The following is a 26,351-nucleotide window of genomic DNA, read 5'->3' as shown; positions in this document are numbered from 1 at the left end:
TAGAGAAGAAATCCATCATCAGGCTTCTACAATGCATTGTTTACTAACTGGGAAATAGTACCAGTTTCCCAGGAAGGAGGATTACACTGTCCAGTAGCGCACGTATTCTGGGAGCCAGGGACCTAAGCCCTTCACCAGAGAGCAGGAAAGAAATGGAATCCCATCATGTTCTGGATTTCAGTGCCAGCACTTCTACTTGCATTAACTTTATTACACAAATAAGACATTTACAAAGCACGACATGAAAGGTATGTAACAAAACAGACATTGGTTTTACAAAAAAAGTGCTTACAATTTTTTTCTGTGTGTGTGTTTCCCCCCCCTTTTTTTTTGTATTTAAATAAATAGTCTTGATGGCCTGTACGTTCCCAGGCTGCTCTTAACAGGGTAGTGGAGACATGTTTGAACTGTAACATGCTACGGCCACATAATCCACGCAAGGAATAGACCCTGAGGAGAGGCTCAAGGCAGAGTGGGTGTTGGGTGACCCTGGGCAGGGCTTGGCTGGCCACTTACCACACGGTTGCCACTGGGGCCTTGATGATCAGGAGCAAAAATCAAAGGAAAGATTTGAGCTCCCCAAGGCCAGGGATTTGGCCCTGGTTGATCCTGTTAATGTCAGCGCCTAGCACAGGGCTGGGCACAAGTTACCACTGGCTGAGTGCTGAGCTGAGCTGTACTCACCACGTTCTGAGTGGTGCCTGTTCTTTGCCCTCAGTCAGCTGTCACCATCTTTGGAAGGGAGAGGAAGCAGGTTCCCTTCTTGGGCTGCACCTGTGCCTAGCCCGCCTGTAGATCCCAGAGCAAAAATGACATATAGGCTTTCATTTTAAGTGCCAACTTCAAGCATTTGAACTCTGAAACCTTATCCAGACTTAGTGAGATAGAGCTGCCATTGATTAGCAATGTCTGCCATGAGTAAAAACAGAGACAATAGCTGCGTATGTACCATGAACTTGCTTTCCCTGTCCTAGAGTCTCCTTCCAAAAGCAACATAACAGGTTAACCACAGGAGGAAGGCAGACTTGGGCTAAAACATGCTGATTAGCAACCTCTAGAGGAAAATGCATCAGGACACCAGGTAGTTCTAGAATCACGGGATAAGCTTGAGACAAATGGGCATCCCCTGAAAACATAAATCATGGTCATGTGTAGCCTGAGCCCTTTTGTTTGGGGTGGAAGAGTTGTAGCAGGATGGATGTTATGCAGCTGTGACTGGCCTCTGTTCTCAGGGGTGGGTGGGGCTGGCTCCAGGAAGTATTGGTGGGGAAGCTCAGAGGTGCCAGTTGGAATCCTGAGCTTGGCACTCTCACCTAGGCAATGGGCACCCTCTCTCTACTTAGAGATGGATCCAGGGTTAACATTCTGACTGCCATTTCACTGGGCTCTGTTCCCTTTCCCCCATGAGGGATCCCCCTTCCATCGAGAAGACCTGGCCCAAGCACCACTATGAGAGGTCAACAAGTAGCCAACAGGGGTCCCCAACTCAAACCTGTCCAAACATTTAGAAGAGTCATGGCACAGATCAAATACCATCTCTGCTATGTTTCCTACAGATACGTTGGATAATTAGGTAGGGGTAGGGTCTCTCCCTGACCCCAGAGTTTTCTCTTTCCTCTCCTTAAAATGGCTAGTGCCTCCTCTGGTCCAATATGTCACCGCCCTCTCCTTGATTTCCAAACCAATGGGGGTGTTTCTTCTCCCCATTCCCTGTCTATCCCCCCTGCCTCCTAGTCTGGGCAAGCCTCCATCTCTGCCCTATTGGGCCTCTCAGGGTTGGTCACTGTCTCTTCTCTTTCTGAATTAACTTGACATAACCAGACAGATGGAAATGATAAAATTAGAACATAGCTTTCCTTTGGGGACATCCCACAAACACTGTAGAGTTTTCCAGACAAAAGCAACAGAGTGGATAACATTGGGGGTTGTCAGCTATTCAGAATTCAGAGATGGTTCCAAGGAAGTAGTAAATAAAGGCCAATGTGGGGGGAAAAACCTGTAAATTAGAAGGCCGTTGGCGTCGCACAATTCAATTCCGCCTTTTGCTATTGTAATCAGCTGAAGTTGAAGAGGACTCCTGTTTAAATGGGACAAATAGGCTGTTTCCACCCTGATTCCAGATTTCAGGGAGTTCTGCCTTCCAAAAGGAGGACTCTGTGGTGCTCCTGGTGGGTTCTGGTTCTCAGCAGGAGAGGGAAAGGCCAGGCCTCAGGAACCGACCTGGCGGTGGGCAGGATGGTGGACGGGGGTGGATGCGGAGGTGGGTGGATTCCTGGCCGCAGCTTGGACACTGGATCTCAGCGGCTGAGGGGCAGCTGTGGGGCGCCCACGGGCAGATGCGGAAGTGCCGGCAGCGTTAGTACTGAAAAAGGATGACCTGCAAGAGGAGGGCATGGGAGGTGACTGAGCTGGGGGCCTGCCCCAACCTGCCGCCTCCCAGAGAACCTCAAAGGCACAGAGAAGAAGGGTGGACTCAGGGCCCAGATCTGAGTTTAAATCCTGGCTCTGTCAATTGACTTGCTGTGGGACCTTGGGCAACTCACTTCACCTCTCTGAGCTTGTTTCCTCACCTTTAAAACAAGGATGACAAAATCTCTCTCTGAGAATCAGAAAGATTCAATGAGATACAACAGCAGCAGCAAAAGCCTTCTGGGCATTTCACCCTGCACCTTCCGTGCCTGATTTCATGGAAGCTGCACCACAGCCCCGTGAGGGAGTTCCAACATTCTATTTTACAAGGAGGGCACTCAGGCTCAAAGAGGTGGAAGCGAGTGAGCCCATGGGCACACGGCGAGGAAGAGGACCTGGCACTGGAGGCCAGGCCTGGCCCACAGCAAGCTCTCCCTACCAAAGCACATTGCCTCTACCTCTCCGAGGTCACCGTGACCGTAGTGGCTGACTGCTTATTACCCACCAGGCCATGGGCTAAGCTTCACATGCGCTTAATCTTCACATGCACGAAGCCTAGAAGTGCATGGCTCAGACATGCTGGGCACCCAATACACCGTGGGAGATCAGGACTGTCTGTCCCTCTCCCCCTTCCACTCCCGCCTCTAGCACTTGGTTGACATCTCACTGCTGCTGACACAGCCAGTTCTCTGAAGTTCAGGTCAAGGATCACTGGCTGGCTGGTCAATGGCGATGTGTCATTTCACAGTAAAGTGTGAGGGGCATCTGGTGGGCATGACCGCGTGGCTGTTCCCTTTCTGATCAGGAATGTTACTTGCCCAGAATTGGTTATCACAAGGAGGTGATGGAGGAAAGCAATGAGGATGATCTCCATAATAGTGATCATGATCATAACCAACACCTAGGGAGCATTTTCTGTGTACCAGGCTCCATGCTGGGCTCTTTACACACATTATGCATTTACTCTCTGCAGCAACCCTAGGGAGTGGGAACTATTATTATCCCCAGTTTGCAGATATAGAAACTGCAGCTCAGAGAAACTAATTGCATTCCCAGATCTCACAGGAAGAAGGTGGCAGAGCTGGGATTCCGAGTAGGCCTAAATCCAGAGTGGCCAGGGTGGGCATTCCTTCCCCATCCTGGCCACTGCTCCATTTTGGACTCCAGGATGCCTGGCTGTTAGTCCTTATTAAGAGATGCTCTCTCAAGAGTGGTGACCCTGGTAGGACCCTTCCCCTCCATGGGCCTCAGTCTCCTCCACTGATCAATGACAGCTTGGCCCTGATTTCTGAGAACTTTCCAAGTGTTGAATTTGTGGGATCAGGGGACATAACCAGGAAGAAATATGGATCTGTAACCTCACAGGCACCAAATGATGATGCAGTGGAGGCAGGGGATGCTCCCCTGAGTGCTCAGAGCACTGTTCTCCAGGCCAGGCCAGTGGTGGTCTAGATGAGTGGGTTCAGGGGCCAGCCCCAGGGGGACACTGAGTCTCCTCACAGCTAGGCAGGCTCAGGCCTGGAGGGACTTGGAAGAAAGCCCAGGCAATCCTGTGCTGGCCACACACATCCCACACGCTGCCACCCACCAAGCCCCAGGAATCTGAAGAGCTGTGGATAAGAAAAGTCCCCAGGAGCTGGCAGAAAGGCCTGACAGTGAGAGGACAGAAGGTCACGAAGGAGGGAAAGACACTTTCATGCAGACTTTCTGGATACAAAGTTGGGGACACAGCCCAGCAAGGGAAAACTCTGGCTCAGCAGCCAAAACCAGGGGCCAGAAACTGTGTATAGCCAGAACTGACAGCCCCCAGCGTGGCTTATCCCCCAGGCTAAGCGACACAGAACCACAAGCTTAGCTGAGCAACCAGGAGGCAAAGGCTGCTCTCCAAGCACTGAGCCCAGCCCTCTGCAGCTCCAGAGCCCACTCCCTGCCCTCCATATGATGTCCAAGACCCTCTCTCGATGATCCTTTGTTCTGTGGCCCCCATCGGCTCTCCCCACTTCCCTGGACTTCAGCCACACTGAACACCCCCCAGGGTCCCCTCCGACCCAAACTCCTCCATGCTCTGGGCCTTTGCACATACTGTTCTCTTGATGTGGAATGCCCTTCTTCTTGTCCCCTGTCTCTCCCCTAGAGCTCACCTCCCCCTCTTCTGGGTCCTCTAAGGTCATGTTTCTCGCCTACTCCAGCTGCCCATTCCCCTGCAATGTAGCTGCCCACATCCTGTGCTAAGCCACAAGCTCCCTGAGGACAGGGATCATGTCAGCTCACTTCTGCAGTCCCAGAGCCAGGTCTAATAGGATGAATCCCCTTCCACAGGAAGGGACAGCTCTGGGGCAGGTGGCTGTAGGATCCAGGCCAGTTCGGCCCATGCTCACATTGTGATTCTGGAAGAGCGCTGCTCTGTCTGAGCCTCAGGTTCTGCAAGTATGAGATGGAGGTCATCAAAATCATCCTCCCAGGGAGACTATGAAGGATGAGTTCGGAGAGAGGGCTGTGTACACAATAAAACGCTGCACAAAAGGAAGCAATTACTGAACCACGCAGACTTCAGAGTCCGACAAACTCACTGCATCCGTGGACAAGTCATGTCACCTCTCTGAATCTGTTTATCTCTTTACAATGAGAAGGCCATCTCTATGTCCACAAAGTGGCTGTGAGGTGTGAACCAGATGCCATGTGACAAGTAGCTGCCTTGAACAGAAGGAGCTCAGCAAACAGCAGCTCTTCCTGTGAATGTGACAGTCTCAGCGGCGATGATGTTCCTGGAGCATGCTCACTCACTACAGACTCTGCGGGATTTTGCGTTAGGCATTACCATTTACTTACAAATGTATCTGTACAGGGCTGCCTGTACCTCCACACCATACACATTCTCCTGTGGTGCCCAGCACAGAGAGCTCAGTACATACTAGGTGTACTGAGCTCAATCAGGAGGCCGAGCCAGAAATACCATCCTAAAGGAGCGGTCCCCACCCCGGCTGCCCATTAGAATCACACAGACTGAGTATTACACATGCAAATCCCTATATACCACCCCATCAGACTCTCTGAGAGCAAGGCTTAGGAATCTCTGCCCAGGTGATTCTGAGCACACCAAGACTGGGATCTGCTGAACTGGAGGGCTCCTGACTCCAGCCCTAACGCTCTGACCCTCTCCCTCAGGACTGCCACACCCACTGACCTACTGGGTTCCCTGCCTCCTACTGGGTGTCCTCCAACCCAGCAGTCTCTGAAGACTGCTACAGTGATGTTTCTGCAACAGGCCCTCCAGGACCCCACACTGCCGCAGGATAAAATACAGACTCTTCCACCTGGCAGCCTCAAGGCTCTTGCTTTCCTCCTCTCATCCTCCCAGATGTGCCTGCCAACAATGCTGAATGGCTCAGGGTTCCCTGAGAGCTCTGGTATCTCATGCCTTCCCTGATGCCTCAGCTTTCAGGCCTGGCCTTAGAGGTTCCCTCCTCTGGGAAGTCTTCCCTGCCTCTCTCCTTTGCCCCCTTCCCCCTCCCCAGCTCCCACGGCTTCCCCTGTCACACTGTATTGTAACTGTTGGGATCTGCCTCCCCCTCCCAACTCTGGCCTCCTCAAGGGCAGGGACCATACTTTACTCATTTCCACTCCTGGCAACAGACTCAGGGATGCTGGGCACAGACAGGACACAGGAAATGTCTCCAAATAAACAAGTGAATTAAAAAATGCAAGGTTCGGCCAGGCTCGGTGGCTCATGCCTATAATCCCAGCACTTTGGGAGGCTGAGGTGGGTGGATCACCTGAGGTCAGGAGTTCAAGACCAGTCTGGCCTACATGGCAAAACCCCATCTCTACTAAAAATACAAAAAAAAAAAAATTATCTGGGCGTGGTGGCAGGTGCCTGTAATCCCAGCTACTTCGGGAGGCTGAGGCAGGAGAATCACTTGAACCCAGGAGGCGCAGGTTGCAGTGAGTCAAGATTGTGCCATTGCACTCCAGCCTAGGTGATAAGAGTGAAACTCTGTCCAAAAAAAAAAAAAAAAAAAAAAAGCAAGGTTCTCATCCAGTCTCTGAATGAGCTATCTGGGCCTCAGTGTTCCGATTTCTAAAATGAAAGGGTTGTCTGAGAGCACTGGCTTTCAAGGCTAACTGTGAGGTGTCTTGGAGCTGGGAGGGAAGTGAGGCTCCTCCTCTCTCCACGGTTTCACAGAGCAGCTCCATTCACCTTCATCTGCACTATGGACAAGTTTAAACAAAGGGTTGCAGTGCTTCAGAAACAATACCTTGAAGCCCTGGAATGGGGACAGCTAAGCACCCTTTTTCCTAAAGCCTGAGACAACCAGAAATCCTGGCTCCACAGAGGAGGCCCTGCCAGTTGACCAAGGTCACTGGCTGGCCAGCTATCCCTGAGCCCCATCAGCTCAGGATATCCACTCCCAACAGACAAGAACGAAAAGGAGGAACCAGTGAGATGATGGGAAGTAGGGTGATGAGTGATATAAGCCCTCCCTGGAACCTCAAAGCTTGAGTAAAGGAAATACACAAATCTGAGACAGACAAGGGCAAACTGCCAGTAGGGAGTTGCAAGGAGGCCTTCGGAGTGGCCATGCACACAGAACGCGCCAGCAGCTGCTCCAGTGACTGCTGTGGCGGTGCGGTGGGGGTCTCAGCAGGCCGGGCAGAGAGGGTCTGTCACAGTGCAGCATGGTACCAAATTGTTAACAGGGGATGCCGCCAGAAGCCCATCCTCGACAGGGTGGCTCTGACCCACCAGACCCAATCTGGCTCCATTTACCTTCTCACCCCGGTTGGAGAGCGGCCCATCCATATCGGCTTTGAGGTGGACGGGGGGTGCGGTGTAAGGCAGCCGGCAGTGCACCTGCCCGCACTGTACCTGACCTGTGGACGAGAGGATGCCTTGGAGCTCATCCCCCAGGCTACACACAGGATCCCACCTGCCCCGAGCTCTGCAAACTGGAGCCCTGAAACCAGTTTCATCTCTGCCACTTACCTCCTGGGTAACCCTGGGCAAGATTTCAGTAGGATTGGTTGTGATGCCTTTTTTTTTTTTTTGAGACGGAGTCTCACCCAGGCTGGAGTGCAGTGGCACGATCTTGGCTCACTGCAAGCTCTGCCTCCCGGGTTCATGCCATTCTCCTGCCTCAGCCTCCCGAGTAGCTGGGACTATAGGCGCCCACCACCACGCCCGGCTAATTTTTTGTACTTTTAGTAGAGACGAGGTTTCACCATGTTAGCCAGGATGGTCTTGATCTCCTGTCCTCATGATCCACCCGCCTCGGCCTCCCAAAGTGCTGAGATTACAGGGGTGAGCCACCGCGCCCGGCCAGTTGTGATGCTCTTTATAGTTTATGAAAAGCTATGTGATAGTGAGGTATAACCATCTAGCTCACTGATAAACACTCCTAAATAAATATGTGCTTTCATATTCATGCACATGCAAGAAAGGCTGTACCCTGACTATTCAGGCCCTGCAAGCAAGGCTGTGCCCCATTTATTCAGACCCTCCCTCAGTAAGTTAGTATCTCTTAGGTATTACCATGACTTTACCCATGCCTCTTAGAGGACTCTGTACTCGTATGTCACCGCTCTCTTTACAACTGCAACCAACACCAACATCTACCCCCTACCCTCCCTGTCTTCCTCCCGGCTTTATTTTATTTCCTTAGCACTTATCATCTGACTTAACTGCATTTTTTTTTTTTTTTTTGAGACAGAGTCTCACTCTGTCACCCAGGCTGGAGGGCAGCGGCATCATCTCTGCTCACTACAACCTCTGCCTCCTGGGTTCAAGTGATTCTCCCACCTTAGCCTCCCAAGTAGCTGGGACTACAGGCATGCACCATCACACCCAGCTAATTTTTGTTTTTTTGGTATAGAGGGGGTTTCACCATATTGGCCAGGCTGGTCTCGAACTCCTGACCTCAAGTGATCTGCCCGCCTCGGCCTCCCAAAGTGCTGGGATTACAGGCATGAGCCACCACGCCCAGCCTGGCTTACTGCATATTTTTATTATTTATTTTATATTATCTGTCTTTGCCAACTAGAATGCAAGCTCCACAAGGGCAGGATTTTTTGTCTGTTTTCTAGATTCTAGATCTTTGTGGATTTCCAGCACTTAGAGTGAGGCATGGCATTTAGTAGGTACTCTTAAGTATTTGTTGAATGAATTTCCATACCACATTCCAACAGCTAAAACTGTTGGGGAAAGTCCACCTTTGTATAGGATCCAAATATCTCATGCTTCAGCCTGTTTATCAATACAGCAGAGAAGTCCATTGCTGGTCTCTTCTTTAGGCTTCATTCTCTTTGGTCACAGGGAAAGGGCATTGTAGAGACACTTACAACTGATATATAAACCAGGACAAGTCACTATTCCCTTCTGAGCCACAGTTCTCCCATTTGTAGAATAAAGGAGTTACATTAAATTGGGAGTTCTTCACCTGGGGTGTTCAAGGAGTCCATATACAACTTCAGATTACTTGGAAAATGTATGTACCTCTGCATTTTTCTGGGTCTGGTTCCAAAGCTTTTATCAGATTCCAAGCTCGAAGCCTCCAGGAAACTCAGTATTCTGTGACTTTAGTTAACTGCAGAGCAAACTCTACAGAAAAACTCATTTTTCTGGGGTCTGGTTCTAACACTTTCATTAGCTTCCCAGCTCAAGGCTTCAGAAAATTCACAACTCCATGACTATAGTTTACCATAGAGCAAACTGCTGTGGTGACTCTTAGTCAGTCATGCAGCAAGAGGTGCAGGTGCACACACCCCCAACCTCTTCTTCCCCAAGCTGAGTTCCTCCACAAGGGTAAGTGGAGAGGGCACCTCAGCCTCTTCTCTAAGCATCACAGACAGATCTAAGTTTGGTCAACAGAGTGTATGAACAGAGTCTTGGCGGGGACTCTGGAAGTCATGGCCCCAAGTCCAAAGGGATCATCTAGATTTCTTATTGACTTTACACCAAGTATTAGCAGGTAGCTCAGAACCCTGGTACTTATAGAGCCCCTGATCCTTGGCACCTTTAACAGGCTCTGTGCAGCCTGAATATAGTCATTGTTTAGAAAAGAAAGGGGGAAAATGTCACTCCTACTGAGCAGATAGTTCAGAAATGGAACTATATAGAGACATGGTTTCCAACTGGCAGCCTAGTGCGGAGATAGGGCTCTGCACTCCTAGTTCTGCCAACCAAAACCACTCCTACCATCACAAGAGCAGCCAATACTTATGCGGCACTTGCTGAATGTTGAACACTTTCAATTGGTTACCTCATTTGATGCTCAGAACACTGCTTTGAGATACTCTTATTATTCTCATTTTTACAGATGAGGGAATGAGCATTCAAGAAAGCTAAGAAACTCACCCACTGTCACACAGCTAGTAAATGGCAGGGCTGGGATGTGAAGCCTGGCAATCTGACACCAAAGCCCACACTTGGTCATTAAGGCATACAGGCTCCCACTAACTTACAGTGGGCCCTTGGTTTCCTCATCTATTCAAGGAGATGGTGGCCTCTGATGTTTAGAGACGCAGTCAGTAGAGTATATGGCATATGGTCAGTAAGCAGCAGTTCTCTCTCTGATTTCCCTTCTTTTTCCCTGTTACATGGAGCCAGAGAAGGGAGGATTTGTGTGTGTGTGCATCGTAGTCATTTCTATTTTTTTGGTCATGCCCAGCATGGAGGAAACAATTGATGGGAATAACTTCAAAGGGAAAGACAAATCTGTGATAGGCACCTGCTCAGCAGCAGATGCACTGAACACTCATTCTCCAGAAATCCCCGGGGCTCCTCCCTCACTCCTCCAGGTTACCGCTCACAAGTCACTTCACCATGACCCGCTTGCCCCTGCATCTCCGCCACAGTGCTCCCTGCCACGGACATGCCTGCTCCCTCCCTATGATTTTATCATCTCCACCATCTCCCACGCTGTAGTAAGCCCCAAGAGCACAGCAGCTTTGGTCTACTGTGTTCACTGTCGTATGCCAGTGCAAAGAACACAGAAGGCACTAAAGATATAGCTACTGAATGCATGAATGGTGTCTCACAACCCTGTGAGGCAGGCATTATTGACATCCCATGTTACAGATGAGGAAACCAGGGCTCAAGGAGGTTAGGTGACTTGCCAAAGGTCTCACACCCTGGACACTCCCACCACAGTGGCCTTCTGCACCCCAAAACACACCCATGCCACGATGCTTTCTGGGCCAGGGCCTGCGTACATTCCGTTCCCCCCACTTCAGGTACCTCACTAAATCCTATCCATCCTTTCAGTCTCTGCTTGCTGAGGGGCAGCCCAGCCCCTTCCCTTCCACTCCGCAGCATCTCCAGTCACTTCTATCCAGCACCTTTCCTACAGGAATCATCCCCCTTAAAACGACACGCCTAGTTATTTTTCCATGCCCACCAGAACGCAGGCTCCACAGAGTAGGTACCTGACGCAGACTGGGTGCTTTGAAAGTATTTTTTGAACGACTAAATCGCTTGCCTCTACAAAGGACTCCACTCCACCAAGGCACAGCCGAAGATTTTACCCCTCTTCCCCAACTCCTAGATCCAAATGACTTCGGGTCCCGCTTCTTCACCCACGAGGCTCCCCAAGGCCCCCCACCCCACGCCTCGGCCTCAGCCGCCCACGCGCGCTCCTCCACGCCCCCTCCCCGCAGGCCCAGAGGCACTGGGCTGTGCGGTTACTTACTCTCAATGTAGCCGTGCAGGGTGACCATGCGCGCCCGCTCGGGGCTGCTGAACGGGGTGTAGTGGATGTCATCGGACAGAGTGGAGGGAAGGCGGGAAGGGGGCGCCCCCGAGGGCGGCACTGGGTGTTGCGGCGTGTGCTTTTTATGACGCGCCCGGCAGTTTTGAAACCACACCTGGAACGACAGCCTCGGCAGCCTCAGCCTCGCTGAAAAGAGTCGGACGCGCCGCCAGGGTACCCCAGGCGGGACCGCCTCGTCGCCTCCTGGAGAAGGATGGCCACGTGCACGCACGACCCTCCGCGCCGAGCCCAGCTACGAGCTCCGGGGCGTGCCCGCGGTCCCCAGGCCCCGCCCACCCCGTCCCACCTGGATGACTCTCCGGCTGAGGCCAGTCATGTCCGCCAGCTTCTGCAGTGTCTGAGCGTCGGGGTTGTTGTCCTGCGCGAATTGTGCCTGCATAACCTGCGGGGCGGGGAGGGCGGTGAGGCGCCCGCACGCGGAGACTCCGAGACCCCGGCCCAATCAGCGGCGCCAGCCCGCAGGCCACGCCCCAGGCAGCTGCGGCCCCTCCCCGCCACCCGGGTCCGGGCAGAGGGGTGGAGCCAGGAGACCTTTTCGGCCCCGCCCACTTTCGGCCCCGCCCCCGCCGCCAGCGGCTTGCCACGGTACCTGCAGCTGTTCCGCGGTGAAGGACGTCCGCGCGCGCTTGGCCGGCTTGGGTTGACTGTCCTGTTCCGAGGGCACTGCCCCCTCCAACGTGAGGCCGTTCCCTGGGGGCGATAGAAGCGGCTGACCACGCGTCCCCATCTCTTCTAGTGGCAGCCTGGAAACGACGGGGGTGGGGGGAGCTTGTCCCTGGAAGGGTCAGGAGCGGGAGTTGGCTGGGAGCGGGGATCCCAGGGTCCTAGTCCCTGAGCTCAGTCTTTGGGGAAGGGGTTTCTAAGCGTCCGCTCAGTACTGGACACTTCTTACACGACTGGACCACGTCTTACAGCCCTGAGAAGAGGTGGCGTTACCTCTTTATACATGGGAGGAAACTGAGGCTCAGAGAGAAGGAAAGCCCCTGCTCTGGCCCTTTCGACTAGAAGCTGAAAGCTAGCTGACCCTAATGCCCCAAACTGGGCTCCATCCTGGCGAAACTGGGGGAAACCAAAGGCTAGAGGAAATAGGATGCAAGCAAGTAATGGAACTATGCTCCTAATTTTGTAAAAATGAGCGGAAGGAAAAAAGGTTGTAAGAATATACAACAAGGTGTTGGCAGTGGTTTACTTTCCAGGAATGTGATTATGGAAACTTTTTACTTTCAGTATTCCTGTAACTTTAGAGGTTTTTTTTAAAAAAATCATATGTTGCCTTACTTCTCTAAGGGTGAATTTTGTTAACCGGAGTATATGTTAGATATTCTCTTTCCACTCATAATTCTTTTACAATCATACTAAAACACTAACTATATTCCCATTTTCTTTTTAATACTTCATTGTTCTGAATATCCTCAAAGTCTCAGAAAATTTCCATAAGCACAAAGAAGAAAATAAAAATCACCAGTAATTTCAGCACTCAGAAATAACCATTGTTCACAATTTATTATAATTTTTTAATTAGGAAAAAATTATGTTGAAGGAAAAAAGCAAACACTGTAACATACATGGAAAAAATCTGAAAAGATACACATTAAAATATGAAGGCGGCAGCATTTGGAGCAATCGTTATTTTCTTCTTTTTGCTTACCATCTTTTCTAATTTTTCTACAATGAATGTGTGTGTATGTGTGTGTGTGTGTGTGTTTAAAAAGTGAAACAGTAGCCAATACTGAGGGCTGATCAGTAAGAGAGATCAGAGGCCCCAACCTTCAAGTTCCTCAGCATGTTAAGTCTGTGGACAGGTGTGGCTGTGAGAGCTAGGATGTAATTGGCAAGGCTGTGACTACAGGTGGTCCTGGTTGGACCATGTGTGGAAGGAGCCTGTGGTCACTGTTGGACCACAGTGTGGGAAAGCTCTGACTCCTGGGTTTCCATCCCAGCTCCGCTGCTGACTTGCTGACCACTGCAGATAATTTCATTGCCCACCACTGCAGATCAGCAGGCAGCAAGTGAAACCCAAGTTCACTAGATGGCCCCTTAGACCCACTTAGTCCTGATCCTGGCAGGAGAAAATGATGGCCCTGTTATGGCCATGGCCAGGAATACTCTGGCAGTCCCTGACTAGTCCCCAGGCTGGGACCTAGAAGTTGAGGAATCATGATTCATACTCCTCCCCAGAGGAACTGGGGATTAGGCAGACACTCGGTGGTATTAATGTCCCCCAGGAAAGCAGGCAGGGCAAGGATTGGTGTGTTGGTTTTTTAGATGGGAAACTAAAACAGAGGCAGCAACATCCCTGAAGCCTCCTTGGCTTTATGAGATGGGATTAAGGTGCCCTAGAGCTTAGGGCCAAGGTGGTATGGTATGGTATGGTATGGTATGGTATGGTAGTTAAGAGGCTGGGCTTTGGAACTAGGCAAATCTACTAGTATATAACTTTTGGCAAATCCTGTTTCTTCTTCTGTAAAATGGGGACGTGCCACCTACTTCCTAGGGCTGTTGTAAGGATTACATAAAATAATCCCTGTTACGGAGAAGTTAGCAGCTTTCACAGACCCTAACAGGGGAATTAGAGAAAGAGTCCCTGCCTCTGCCCACAGCCAATTACTGCCCTTCCCCAGCTCCATCTCGTCTGTGTCTCGGTCCCCAGGATCCCTGAAAGACCTGAATCTTGTTCCTGGGCAATCTGGGGAATCACAGTGGCAGAGCCAGACGAGATTTAGGGATCATTTCTAGTCCAGTATCTGTCTTGCACAGATGTGGGGACTGAGGCCCAGAGAGAAAAGGAAACTTCATATGTCAACACAGTATGTGAGAGCCTGGTCTCCAGACTGAGAAACCTGGTCCTTTCCCCTTGTAGTTAGAGACCCTGGTCCCGGATGAAAATCCCTCCTCAAACCTCTGGCTTGGAGCTGCTAGTATAGGAATTGGGAGAATGGGCGCCAAGTCATCTCTCCAGGACTGGCCCAAGCCTGGTCCTGGGCAACTGGAGGCGATGAGCCCCGGGACCAATGAGAGCTGTCCAAACGCGGAGTAGGCTGTCCGGTTATGAGAACCATTTCTAGGATTCACTGAGTGCCTCCTGGCCTTACAACACATCAGCTCGTCTATCTTTGGGAAGGTGTTCTGTCGTTAACGCTATTTTACTGATAAGGAAACACAGTTGCAAAGGAGGGCAGTGACTTGTAACTTCCAAGCAAAAGATCGAGCCGGAAGTGCAAGATCTGTGAGCCGCCCCAGCCCTACGCTGCCTGCGGGGCTATACCCGGAAGGCCCAATCTGTAGAGGAGTGTGGGTGGTTCCTGGGGTCCTGGGGTGGGGTGGGGAGGGAAAGGGCTGGGAGCAGAGGTGCCAGGCGGAGCAGGTTGGGTACCGTTCTCGGCGGCCCTCTTGAGGTTCTCAATCATGGTGTCGTAGTGGATGCGGCAGAGCACCTTCTCCTCCACCAGGCCGAACTCCTCACCAGTGGACAGCTGGCGCTTGCACGAGAAGCAGGCGAAGCAGGCCAGGTGGTAGGCGTTGCCGCGAGCTCTCCTCACCCAGTCGCTGGCGTAGATCTGTCGGCCACACCGGGCGCACTTGGTCCCAAATCGGCTGCAGGTCGAGAGGACAGGCACGGGGTGTCGAGACTCAGACAGGCCAACCTTCCTCCTTCCTTCCACCACCCAATGGCCCGCCAGCCCCTAGGCTCCTCGCCTGTAAGTCTTCAGCTCAGGCATTAGCCTTAGCTTGGACGCACCAACCCTCTACACCTAGTCCCACCTAGGAGGTGAACTGATGGGTGATTTTTATTTTATTCTTGGTGTTTTTCTGAATTTTCCAAATTTTCTATGATGGTCACTTATATTTGCATATTAATTTGTTTGTTAAAAATACATCACAAGTTAGAAAAAACACAATAATAGTAATAATAGGCAAGTTGTTGTCTTACCACTTGCTCAGCAAGATTCTAATTGTTTTATGTTGATTATCCCAATTAATCCTCATTTTGCAGGTGAGGAAAATGGGGACCAGAGAGGTAAAGTAACTTGCAGGAGGTCACACCGCTTGTAATGATAGGAACCCTAGTCATCCTGACTCCAGAGATGAATATAAGCTATAGCCCCAGCTGCACAGAAGTGCAGTTTCTTAGACGAACAGACAGATAAGCACTTACTGGCTTTGTGACCCTGGGCAAACTGTTTAACTCTGAGTTATCGTTTTCCTTGTCCTGCACTGAACTAGATGACAACAGCAATGACTACTACTGTTTGTTTAATGCTTTGCAGTTGGCTAAGTACCTAGCAAGTCCCTCTGGAGCCTCTGACATTCTATTAATAATACTAAATGTTAAAAAGACAAAAATAAAAATAGAAAGTCTGGATTGAATGTCTTCTTGCCCCTTAAGCCTTCCTTGATTCTACCTCTTCTCCTCCCTTCTGGTTTTGTAGTCTGGCAATCTGGGTGCAGCTGCCTCCAACACCAGACTGGAAGCCCCTCCAGGAGGCAGCAGAGTCTGGTTTACTCCATCCCAGAAGTCAGCCCAGGGCCTGACCCCGGGCACCAAGGAAAGTGTGTTTTTTAAAGTGGATGACTCACCTATGACTCTGTCTCAACCCTGGCAGCCTGTTTCCTCTGGTACACCCTCTGTTTCAGAGAATGGTGCCACCACTCGCCCAGCCCCTGAAGCTTGAAAATCATAATCATGCACTCCTCTCTCTCCTCAGCCCCTCATCCAGCCAATCATGGATGCTGTTGGTTCTGTTTCCCAAGTATTTCTGGGATCCCTCTCCTTCTCACCATCTCCACTGTTGCCCTCCTAGGCCAGGCTCCCATCATGCAATCCTCACTGTCAACTTCCTCCCGGGTCTCCCTGTTTCCCGTCTGGCCCCTGCCAACCCATCCTCCACAGAGCAGTCACAGCAAAGTTTCCAGCATGCACATGAAGTCCTGTCTCTGCCTTGCTTACAATCCTATGGTGGCTCCACTCTATCCTCAGGATCTGGTCCAAAACCCGTGGGGTTTGCAAAACCCCAGCGACCACATCCTCTTCAGGCCCATCTCCTCCCTAACCTTCAAGATATGCCGCCCCACCATCCAGGCATGTGTCCCAGTCAGCCACAAGGGAAGGTCACTCCCAGGTCTTTATGGCTTCCTCTGAAGCACTTTCCAACCCCCAGGCCTTTGCACTGACCTACCCTCCCCCAGAGTCCCAGGGCCCCCTGCACCGCTCTCTCAGCGCTGACCACACTGGTTTGTAAATGTTTCTGGCTCTTTCCTTCCACCCCTTCCACTTTCCTAGAGTTGGGGGCCTGGGGTTGCGGGTGGGGAACCAAGAAGATTTGCCTCTGCGTCCCCAGGGCCGGTACCCCTCCACCCGGGGGAGCATTCGGAATCGTCTGTGTGTGCACGGAGGAAACAGTCCGGCAAAAACGCTCTGGTTACAGCCTGCCTGCCTTGACAAATTCAAGCAACTGTCGGTTGAAAAAAACAGCGTTGGGTTGGACTGAGTGCAGGAGCCCAGAGGCTTCTGCCAGTCTCCGCTCGCAGACTCAACCTCAACTCTACTGTCTCCGACAAGGAGCGCGAGAGGACCCTTCCGAGGGCGGCGCGGTCCCCTCAGGAGGCGCTGAGCACCTTAGTCTAGTCCACCGCTCCCCTAAGCGGAGGCGGTTCCGGACCTCGGAAGCGCGGCTTCCCCAGCGGAGTGCCCAGCCCAGCTCACGGTCTCTGTTCCCCGTCCCGCCTTAAATGGGAGAGGAAACCGCTTTGCCCAACCCAGCCTACTCCCCCTACTCCTCCGAAGGGCCGACCCCGGGTTCTGCCACCGGGCTGATGGTATCCGGATTGGGAGCACTTTCTGGCCTCTGAGGGGAGGCTGGCTTCTGATTGTGTGTGCTGCAGGAGGAGGGGGAGGCCAGCCGCGCAACGCCTTCACTGCACCCTCTCGGTTTCGTTGCAACCCGGTGAAGTGGGGACTCTGGCATCGGGTTTTCATACGAGGAATCGAAGGTTCAGAGCTGGCGAGTGGTTTGCGGAAACTCCACAGAGTATGGGGCTGGGGTTGAGGCCCCCTCCAAAGTGCAAGAAGTACCTAGAACCTGCGGAGCAACTGGACTGGCGACGAGGCAAGCTGGAATCCCGCATGGATGAACAGGAAGCGGGGCTGGTCTATCAGTGCCGCGTCCTCACTCCGGACCGCTGATTCTGGAATCTCCAGCGCGCGGGGCCAAGGGCCCACCCGCCTGGAGAAGGCGGTGAGTGCGTCTTCAGGGAGCGGAAAGAGCCGAAGCAAGGAAGGTCATGGCCATCAGAAGCCGGGCAACAGCGGCTGAGCCTTCTGTGCGCTTGGCTCCTGGGATTCTTTCTCCTTGGCCAGGGACGAGTCAAAGACTCTCTGCGCACCGCGATCTTCCTGCCCCGCGAGTCCCCGACGCCCGAGTCCGTTCTGCGCCTACACAGGTAGGTCACAGTGTCCTCATACCCTTGGTCCGAGGTAGGCGCCGCTAATGACCTCTCAGCAACGTTCTTATGCTCCGCGTGTCACCCGAAATGCTGGAAGCTGTCCCAGCTCTAGGATCCTCTTGCGCTCCTCGTGGCTCAGCCCAGTTTAAGAAATCGTCCTCGCGCTGGAACCTTGAGGTGGGGTTAGGGGGGATTATGTAGGTTTGGTTGTATTGCAGACTGCCCTGCAGCTTGTCCCCGACCCAGGACAGGAGTCACCAGCATGAAGGGCACGAGAAGGCTTATCGATCCAGGCTCTGACAAAACGACATTCCTTCCCAGGCGGGCTGCGAGGCCGGAGCCACCGGATTCCAGAAACAGCGAAATCGGCGGCGGAGACAACGAAACTTCAAGAAAGAGATGTGCAGGAACTGCCACCAGAGCGCCAAAGGGTTAGGGGGTGTGTCTACTGCCACCCCAACTTTGCTGTGAGGTCCGGGCCTTGCGCGTCCCTGGATGCCGGCATGTGAAGGGCCTAGATGCAAAGGACCCACGGCGCCTTGGGGATGGAGAAGTGTTCGACAGATACTGCTCATCCTGGCAACTGCTAAAAGGAGTAAGGTGGGCGTCGCGCACCGCAGTGCCCCCTACCCCCTGAAAGGAGAGCAGAGATATCTGGGTACTCATGGTCGTAGGAAGGGAGCTCTGCGCCCTTGACCAAGTCAGACTCACTTTCCCAGCCTACTATGCTGGATATCTAGTAAGCGCTTGGTAATTATTTGTTGGATGAATGAGCCTCAACGAAAGAGCCCATCTGAGTTTCACCTCGACCCCTTCTTCCACTATTAAGCTACCCCTTTTCTGCACAAGGAAACCAAACCTCAGAGTGGAAACGCCAATGTTAGTTACCAAGCTATTGAGCCAAGAGGCCGAAACTCAAACGGGGGTTCACTTATTTTAGGTTCAAGACGTTCTTGAAGGCCTTAGATCCTGTGAGGCGAACAAGGTGGGTTGGAGGTGGAGCCCTAGGTGTTCTCTCTGCCCCTTCTCTTCCAGGTAAACCCGTAGGTGAAGAAGCCAGGGGGGAAAGGAAAAAAAAAAAAACCAAAAACCAGAACCAGCAATTAAGAGGTTAAAACGACCGTCTCAGAGGTCCCGGCCCTGAGGCTCCTCCCCCAGCTCCCCTCTCAGTTCCCCCAACATCTGTCCCCCAACAGCTGGCCGCCGATGGGCCGCTCTCTGCGGCGGTGGGGGGCCGCTTCCCGCTCCGAGCTTCCCCTGGGACTCTCGCTCTGCGGGAGGGGGTGGGGTTCTCCCGCTGGAGCCCGTGACAGAGCTTGGGCTCAAGGCGGAGGGCCAGAGAAGGCTGGGGGCCTGCCTGAAGTCGTTTGGGCCTAGCTAGGAAGAGGAACTTTAGTCTCCAGGGCACTCACTGAACCCCCACCCTCATAAACAGGAGGGGATGCAGTTAACCCTTTACTCCCCACTCCCATTGTCAGAAGGCAGGAGGGCCAGGGACCACAGTGACCTGATATTGACAAAGGTGCTCCACTCACAGGCCTCTGAAGTCACTCCTGCCCCAGTGTTGCAAGATCACCCAGGGAGCCACATATCAGAAAACACGGTGGGTGTGCCAACCAAACTGGGCAGGGAATCTTAGGATCAGCAGAGAGGGGCCCCATGATGCATAGATGGGTGGCTGATATATCTCACCTATAGAAGAGTATGGGGGTGTTTAGGGGCAGGGATGGTGGAGCCAGGCCGCTGTAGGGCTTATGTAGTCTCTACCACTTAGCTGTGTGACCTTATCTCTCAGGGTTTCAGTTCCTCAATCCCACCCCAATGCCACCATTATGTGGGATTATGAGAGTATCATACACACAAGGTGGACCTGAGAATTAAATGAGATAAAGCAGGTAAAGGGTTAGCCCAGTTCCTGGCTTAGACAAGAACTCCATACATTCTGATGACTGGTGTCCTGTGTGACTGCAAGCAATGGCACTTTCTCAGGACATTAGTCTCCTCAACTATACAATGGGCATGATGTTCCAGCAGGCTGAGGGAGCCAGAAGGGCACTGCAGATCGGGCCATGCCCTATTGTAGGGCAGCAGCTGCAGGTATGAGAAGCTGTCTGCGTCTGTGGTTGTTGGTAGCAGGGGAAATGTGAATGTCCCGGAAAGGAGCACTATTTTTCTTCCAGAATTTTCTTCCATTTTTGGAAGAAAACAGAAAGAAAAATGGTCTTAACAAAAAGGTGAAGAAATTAAGAGTTCTATCACATTTTTCTGGTGGTAATTTTTTTTCCTGCTGGGAATCTCAGGGAGTAAGGGGAGGTAGGGATCTGGTTGAACCCACAAGGGCTGGTAAGGATCCTGTTTAGAGTGTGAATTGGAGAAACTGAGACAGAGTCCAGTGGCCTGGCCAAGGACACAGAGCCAATGAGAACCAACCTCTCCCAACAATGCAAATGAGCCAGGAGCAGCACTGGACTTCCTTGTCTCCTCTATGCTTTGCAGACCCTCTCCCTGGTGAACTTGGAGTTCCTTCCTAACCTTTAATTCCCTGAGCCACCAGTGCTAGCTCTGCCAATGGAGACTGAAGGAGGGTCTATAAGATAATGTCAAGGAGGGACAAGGTGGGGGATCGAACCTAGGCGACTCTCTTCCCTGGGGAAAATACCAGAGGTTAGAGGACCATGGGATCTCCATACTTTGGGCAGAGTGCTCCAGTCCACATCCTACCAGACTCTTGATCCTGGGCTTCAGGAAACAGAAGCCTAGAGAATCTCAGCATGTGACCCCTCCCTGGGCCCCAGCTCCTTAGAGGAAAATTCTGCCTCCTACACCACCATTCACACTCTCTCCAGGAAGAGCTTCCTCATAGCAGCCACCCAGAGCTTGGACTGCATTGCAGTGCAGATAATAGTCCTTGCCTGGCACTCGACCGGCTTTTTCTTTCCCTTTTTGTGGGTTTTATTATTTTTGTTACAGGTGGGGCTGCCAGGGATGGGTTATGCCTACAGGGAGAGAAATGATCAGAAGAGCCACAATTCTACTCTCAACCCAGGCAATGTGAGCTTTTACTGCCTCCATTTTCTTAACCAGAAATCTGGTTTAGTTTTGCTTTCAGGGCTCTTGTCATTGGAAAAAGATTAGTGCTCAGAACCTGCAGCCCAGAAATGGCCCAGCCATCCCTCCAGGCAGGCTCTGCTCCTCGGGCTGCGTCGGGAAATGCCATCATGGGCTTGTGCCCAGCATCCACCCTGCCAAAGATGACAATGGTGATAATCGAGGCATTCATACCAACCGCCATTTAGGGAGTCTTAATGGAGACTTCCCCCAAGAGTGGCCTCTTTGGCAGCTCTGGGAGACAGCCTTGGAAAGGGCGAACTAAGGGAGGAGAGATTTAGCAACTTGCCAAGGTCACAACTGGCCAGACTGTGCCCAGTCTCCTGCCTCTTCCCACAGTGGCTGCACATCCTACTCTCTACCCCACTGCAGTGGGAAGAGGACTCCAGAATAAGGGGAGGCTCTCAACAGTGGAGTCAGGATCTGTGTTTTGACTAGTTTCAAGGTCTAGTAAAGCACAGTATTCAAGGAGGCTCAGTCCAGCATGGGCATGAGCTAAGGCTGAAGAAGCAGAAAAGAAATTTGGGCAAGTAGCAAATAAGACTGCCAAATCTATTGTTAGGAGAGCCAGGAGAGGTGTCCTGGTGGTGCCTTAGTCTATAGGCGAGGCCCAGACACCATTCTGCTGGGGTTCCCAAGCTGGCACCCTGAATTTAGTAGCTGAGGAATCCAGGAAGCCCCCAAGCATCATCTAGCATTTTTTTTTGTATGTATGTTTGTTTGTTTTTTGAGACAGAGTCTTGCTCTGTCACCCAGGTTGTAGTGCAGTGACATGATCTTGGTTCACCACAATGGCCGCCTCCCGGGTTCAAGCAATTCTCCTGCCTCAACCTCCTGAGTAGCTGGGATTACAGGCACATACCACCACACCTGGCTAATTTTTGTATTATTAGTACAGATAGGTCTCGATCTCCTGACCTTGTGATCTACCTGTCTTGGCCTCCCACAGTGCTGGGATTACAGGCGTGAGCCACGGTGTCCAGCCCATCTGGATGTTTTATACTAACTGGAGTCAGGCCTAGAGCAGGGAGGTGGCTAGACAGTGACTGTAACCTCCATTTCCTGTCCTGGCCAAACCAGTAGTCAGATGGGACAGTGAGAGGAGACATCACACTCTGGTTACACACCATTAACCCCCTTCTGACTACACACACACAGACACACACACACAGCCATCCAGATTCACAAATACATTCATAACACACCCTTCATCCCTCAGTGTCTGGGTGGAGGCCCTTACGTAGGAATACCCCCTCAGAGGAGAGGGTGGAGAGGAATGATGGCATTTCAGAATCCCCTCACCTCACCCTCTCACCTCCAGATCCTAGTCCAGATGTAATCCTGTCCTCACTACTTTGCATACATGCACATGCACACATACACGCACACACACAGTCTCAACATTCACATACAGACACCTACTCTTGACATCCACACAGGAACTAAAAGATGAATGTTTGTCCATAAACGAACACACATGCTATCCACACACCCCCAACCCTTCCCAGTGATGCTTTCCCCAGCACTACTGCACAGATCCCAGACAATGCAGACACACAGGCACTCCTTGCACACTGAGTCCTAGGCCACCTGGTTGAGCTGTCCCCACCCCACCCTAGCTGCACACTCTTTCACATCCATCCCATAAAGGAAGAGTCTGTCTCTTTAACCATGCTTCCCACGGTTTCTTCAGAGTACCCTTGCCCCAAATACTGCCAACCTCCCCCTAGACTCAAGATCTTCTCTTTCCAGATCCCTGGAGGCTCAGTGCCAGTGCACAGGAGGAGATCGACTTCCACCATATTGCCTGATTCCCAGAGGCTCTTTCTAGGGCAGGGGTCTGGCCAGGAAGACTGAAGCCATGACTTCTTCCTATGCAAGGATAGGAAGGATGTCTGTGGGTTGAAGGGTAGTTATAGGGAAGCAGCTTTCTCCACTTTTTGAGAAAGCACTTGGAAACAAGCATCCCTCTCAGGAACCAACTCCTCATCATTCTCCTCCGATCCCATAGGCCTGGTGGTCCAAGCCTCCGGCTGGTTGATGCCTCCCACTGGGATCAGCAGACAAGGCCATGACCCTGCAGTGACCTCGACCCCATAATCAGGTCAGGTCCAGGCTTCATGGCTAGAAGTGAGACCCAGGCAAGTGGTCCAGACGCAGCAGAACAGAAGGATGCGCCAGGCTGCTGTCGGCTGCTGGGACGCGGCCTGCAGTACGCAGAGCGCAGCCCGGGATAATCCCACTCAGGGCTCTGGGTGCCCGGTTCTCCCACTTCCCATCCCTGCGGCGCAAAGGCAAGGCCTAGACCCTGTAGAGGCCAAAGTTGGGCCAAAACAACAGCGAAGCTGGGACTAGAACAGGCGCCGGGGGCCCGCGCATGACCCCAGACTCGGAATGCGACACTCCAGTGACGCCGGGGAATGAGTTGAGATGGAGCTGGAGACAGAGGTTGGGGTTCAGGACGAGGCGCTTGGGTATGGGATCGGATCTGAGACTGTTGCGGGGCTGGTGCTTGGGGCTGGACCATACCCGAACCCAGAGCGGAGCCAGGGTCAGAGCCAGAGCAAGAGTCCGGAGCCCAGCTCAGCGTCCAGCCCAGCGTGACTGATGTCCGAGTAGGGTTGGAACTCGAAGCCCGAGTGCACTGGAAATGCAGCCGGACGACGGCTAGGATCCGAGTGGGTCCGGACCAGAGCTGGGGACGTCAGAGCTCCACCGAGGCGCTCGAGGTCGGAACTGGAGCCTGAGACTTAGGCAGGACCCGAGACAGAGCCAGAGACGATACCGAAACCCAATGGACCGTGAGGACCGAAGGCAGATCCGGGGCGTGAACCTGTGCAAGCACCAGCGTGCTGCCTGGAGCTCTGGGTTCGCGCGGCTGAGTGCCGGCAGGCTGGGCCAGCGCTGCGCGCCGGAAGTGCACTCCGGACGCCGGGGCTCTGGAGCTAGAGACCACATGCCGCAAAAGTGGCCTCCGAATGCGCCCGGGGCCAACCCTCTGCGACACTGCTGCCCTGGCGGCCGCAGCCTACCTGAAGTAGTCCATCTTGCAGAAGATCTCCTTGTTCTTGATGTAGCAGCTGTTCTGCTGCCTCAGCGACGTGCGACACACGGAGCACTCGAGGCACCGCACGTGCCAGATGAGGTTGTTGACCTGGGGAGGGGGCGGGGACGGGGGTCGGCTCAGCGCAGGCCTCTTTCACGCCGGGCCCCAGCCTCCTGGGTCCCATTTGCAGTCAGAGACGCTGAAGCTCAGAAGGTGCATGCGATTCCCCTGTTTTTCTTGCGTAATACTGAGACTCAGGGAAATGGAAATAAACTCTTCCTATTTTTCAGACGGAACCCGGGGGTGCAGACGAGACCCTAAGTCTTGCCCAAAGCCTCGCAGTCGGGCAGGCGTGGAGCCAGGATTTGTAAGTAAGAGGACCTGGCGCCTGCGGTGCTTTCCTGCAGTCTCCTGTGCTGCGTCCCACGCCCAGACAATATGCACTCAACACCTACCCCTGTCTCACCTTGAGCAGATACCGGTCCAGGATCTCGAGGCCGCAGCTGGAGCAGATGTTCTTGCCGGCAGACGGCACGGAGGAGGCGGCAGAGGGCGGTGAACAGACAGATGGCGTGCTGGGCGTACATGGGGAGGCCCGACCCTCGTCCTTGTCCAGAGCTCCTGCCAGGGCCTCGGCGTCAGACTGCGCCTGCGGCGGGGGAGAGGAGAGAGGAGCGCTGACCTGGGCACCCAGAGTTGGGGCTGCCTCGGAGATAAATCTGGGGCCCCCGAACACCAATTGACAACGAAATCTCCCCGGGACGATGCGCCGTAGACTGAAGGACAGGGATGGAAGGGCCTATTGGAGAGGAAGGGACGGCGCCAACTTTTAACACGCGCATTCTGGGTGCTAGGAGCGGTTAAAGCCAACATTCCCGGCTGGAAAACCGAGGCTCAGAGAGGAGCGGCGCCCGCCGGGTGTCCCCCAGAGCGTGAGCAGCGGTTCGTGGCCGGAAAGCCTGGCCAGGTCCCCAGGGCCGGGCCGCTGGAGGACTGGGCACCGCAGGCAGGGCCAAACGGACTCACCATGGCGGGCGGCGCGGTCCCTTCAAGACAGCGGGTGGTCGCTTTGCAGCCGGACCCTGGCTGGGCCATCACCTGGGGGAGGGGGGAGGGAACGCAGGCGGCGGCGGCTGCTGAACTGGCTCCGCGCAGCCTGAGCCCAGCGCCTCCCCGCGCCTGTTATATAAACCGGCGCCGAACAATGAGTCCTAACTTTGTAGTGGGCATTTAAAGCCCTTCCCCACAAAAGCGGTGTCTCTCTAATGAAGCAATTTGAATTTGGATTGGATTTTTTCCCTCTCTCTCCCCCTCTCCCTGCACTTAACCCGTGGCTCTTGAAGTAATCGCTTAGTTCCCTTGCAATCCAAGCCTCTGAGGGGGGAAAAAAAACACGCGCACACACACACAAACTACCTGCAATTAGAAATTGTCGTGAATGCCCAAGATAAGAGGTAGCCAGAGTGTCAATTCCAACTGTCAATCAGTGAGATCCATCAGGCCGCCCAAAGAATTGCAAATTTGATTTTTTAATGGTAGTAATTAAAAATCGAATTTTTTCTCTCTCCACCCACCCCTCCCCCTTCCTCGCTCCCTTCTCCTCTCGGCACAAAATGCAAAAAGGAGAAAAGAGAGAAAGAAAGAAAATAAAAAAGAGATGGGTGAGGGGCGGAGGGTGGTTGGAGAAAATAAAACCCCGAGCGCGGTGAGCACCCGCCCGCCTGCCCGCCTGACACGCGCCGCGAAATTGAAGCGGCGATATTGACACGGATTCAGGTGCCTTTCGAGGGCCAGTCGGAGGGAAACCCGGAGCAAAAAGGGAGCGAGATCGGGGGCGAAACGGGACCAAAAAGAGAAAAGAGAGGCGCTCAAGGGGAGGAAAAAGCACCCTACAGCCCCTCCGCGCGCCCAGGACCGGCCCCGCGTCGGGATTCTCAGCGCTGCGCCCGCACAACCCCCGGCGCTATCAGCGCCTATTCAGACGGACAATACCGGCCTCGCCTCCTCTTGATTCGCCTGTGTCTTTACTAAATCGCTTTTTGAGAAATTCCTCTAACATTTGCATAATGTGTTCCCGCTTTCCGCGACCCCCCCCCCCCCCCCCCGTCGCTTGCGCGCGCTCGCACACTCACAAGCACACACTCACAGGCTCAGCCTCGTACCCCTCCTTCCTGCAGCCGCCCGCCACCCGGCTCGGCCCGGCTGGGTCCGGTACCCTACCCGACCCCGACTCGGGCCGCTCACGCAGTCGTTCGCCGACTCACCTGGTCGGTGGCGAGGCCGCCCTCGGCCGGCAGCCGGCAGCCCTCGGGCAGCGCCGGGGCGGAGTTCTCATGCTTCCAGTACATGGGCCGGGGAACCTCGGGCTCAGCGGGCGCGCCGCGCGGAGAGCTGCGCCGAGGGGGGCCACAGCCGCAGTGGGAGCAGAGGCTGCTGCAGGAACAGGAGGAGAGCCGAGGCGCCGGTCCCGCCGCCCCTGGCCAGGCCCCAGCCCCCGCCTCCGGCCCGCGCGCAGCCCCGGCCTCCCTGGCTGCTGCCGCCGCTGCCTCGCAAGAAGGTCCCGACAAACTTGGAGAGGC

At 53.4% G+C, this 26,351-nt stretch overlaps 1 protein-coding gene across 3 annotated transcripts; it reads right to left on the bottom strand.

Moving 5' to 3' along the window:
• Window positions 1-166: 166 nt before the first annotated feature.
• On the bottom strand, window positions 167-26,351 carry LHX6 (LIM homeobox 6). Of its 3 annotated transcripts, XM_033237562.1 has the most exons (10): window positions 26,037-26,351; window positions 24,799-24,870; window positions 24,239-24,421; window positions 23,759-23,880; window positions 14,548-14,768; window positions 11,764-11,864; window positions 11,461-11,556; window positions 11,094-11,268; window positions 7,178-7,281; window positions 167-2,377 (listed from the first exon to the last, which is right to left on the bottom strand). In XM_033237562.1, the coding sequence occupies exons 1-10, from the start codon at window positions 26,118-26,120 to the stop codon at window positions 2,357-2,359; spliced, it is 1,179 nt and encodes a 392-aa protein (XP_033093453.1). In that variant the 5' UTR covers window positions 26,121-26,351; the 3' UTR covers window positions 167-2,356. The 3 variants fall into 3 exon arrangements, with proteins under 3 accessions (XP_033093453.1, XP_033093454.1, XP_033093455.1); XM_033237563.1 differs by lacking the exon at window positions 24,799-24,870; XM_033237564.1 differs by lacking the exon at window positions 7,178-7,281 and having other exon boundaries at window positions 2,298-2,377.

The sequence above is a fragment of the Trachypithecus francoisi genome, unplaced genomic scaffold, assembly GCF_009764315.1.
Source record: "Trachypithecus francoisi isolate TF-2019V2 unplaced genomic scaffold, Tfra_2.0 Lachesis_group16, whole genome shotgun sequence".
In the NCBI taxonomy this organism is placed as follows: domain Eukaryota; kingdom Metazoa; phylum Chordata; class Mammalia; order Primates; family Cercopithecidae; genus Trachypithecus; species Trachypithecus francoisi.
Note: the sequence above shows the minus strand (reverse complement) of the source record. Positions and strands in the feature narration are given on the sequence as shown.

Coding starts and splice junctions, on each gene's coding strand:
- LHX6 (XM_033237562.1), bottom strand. CDS start 26,120: ATGTACTGGAAGCATGAGAACTCCGCCCCGGCGCTGCCCGAGGGCTGC. Junction 11,557..11,763: donor TCACCGCGGAACAGCTGCAG/GTACCGTGGCAA, acceptor CCCGCCCCGCAG/GTTATGCAGGCACAATTCGC. Junction 2,378..7,177: donor TCTCCAACCGGGGTGAGAAG/GTAAATGGAGCC, acceptor CTCCTCTTGCAG/GTCATCCTTTTTCAGTACTA.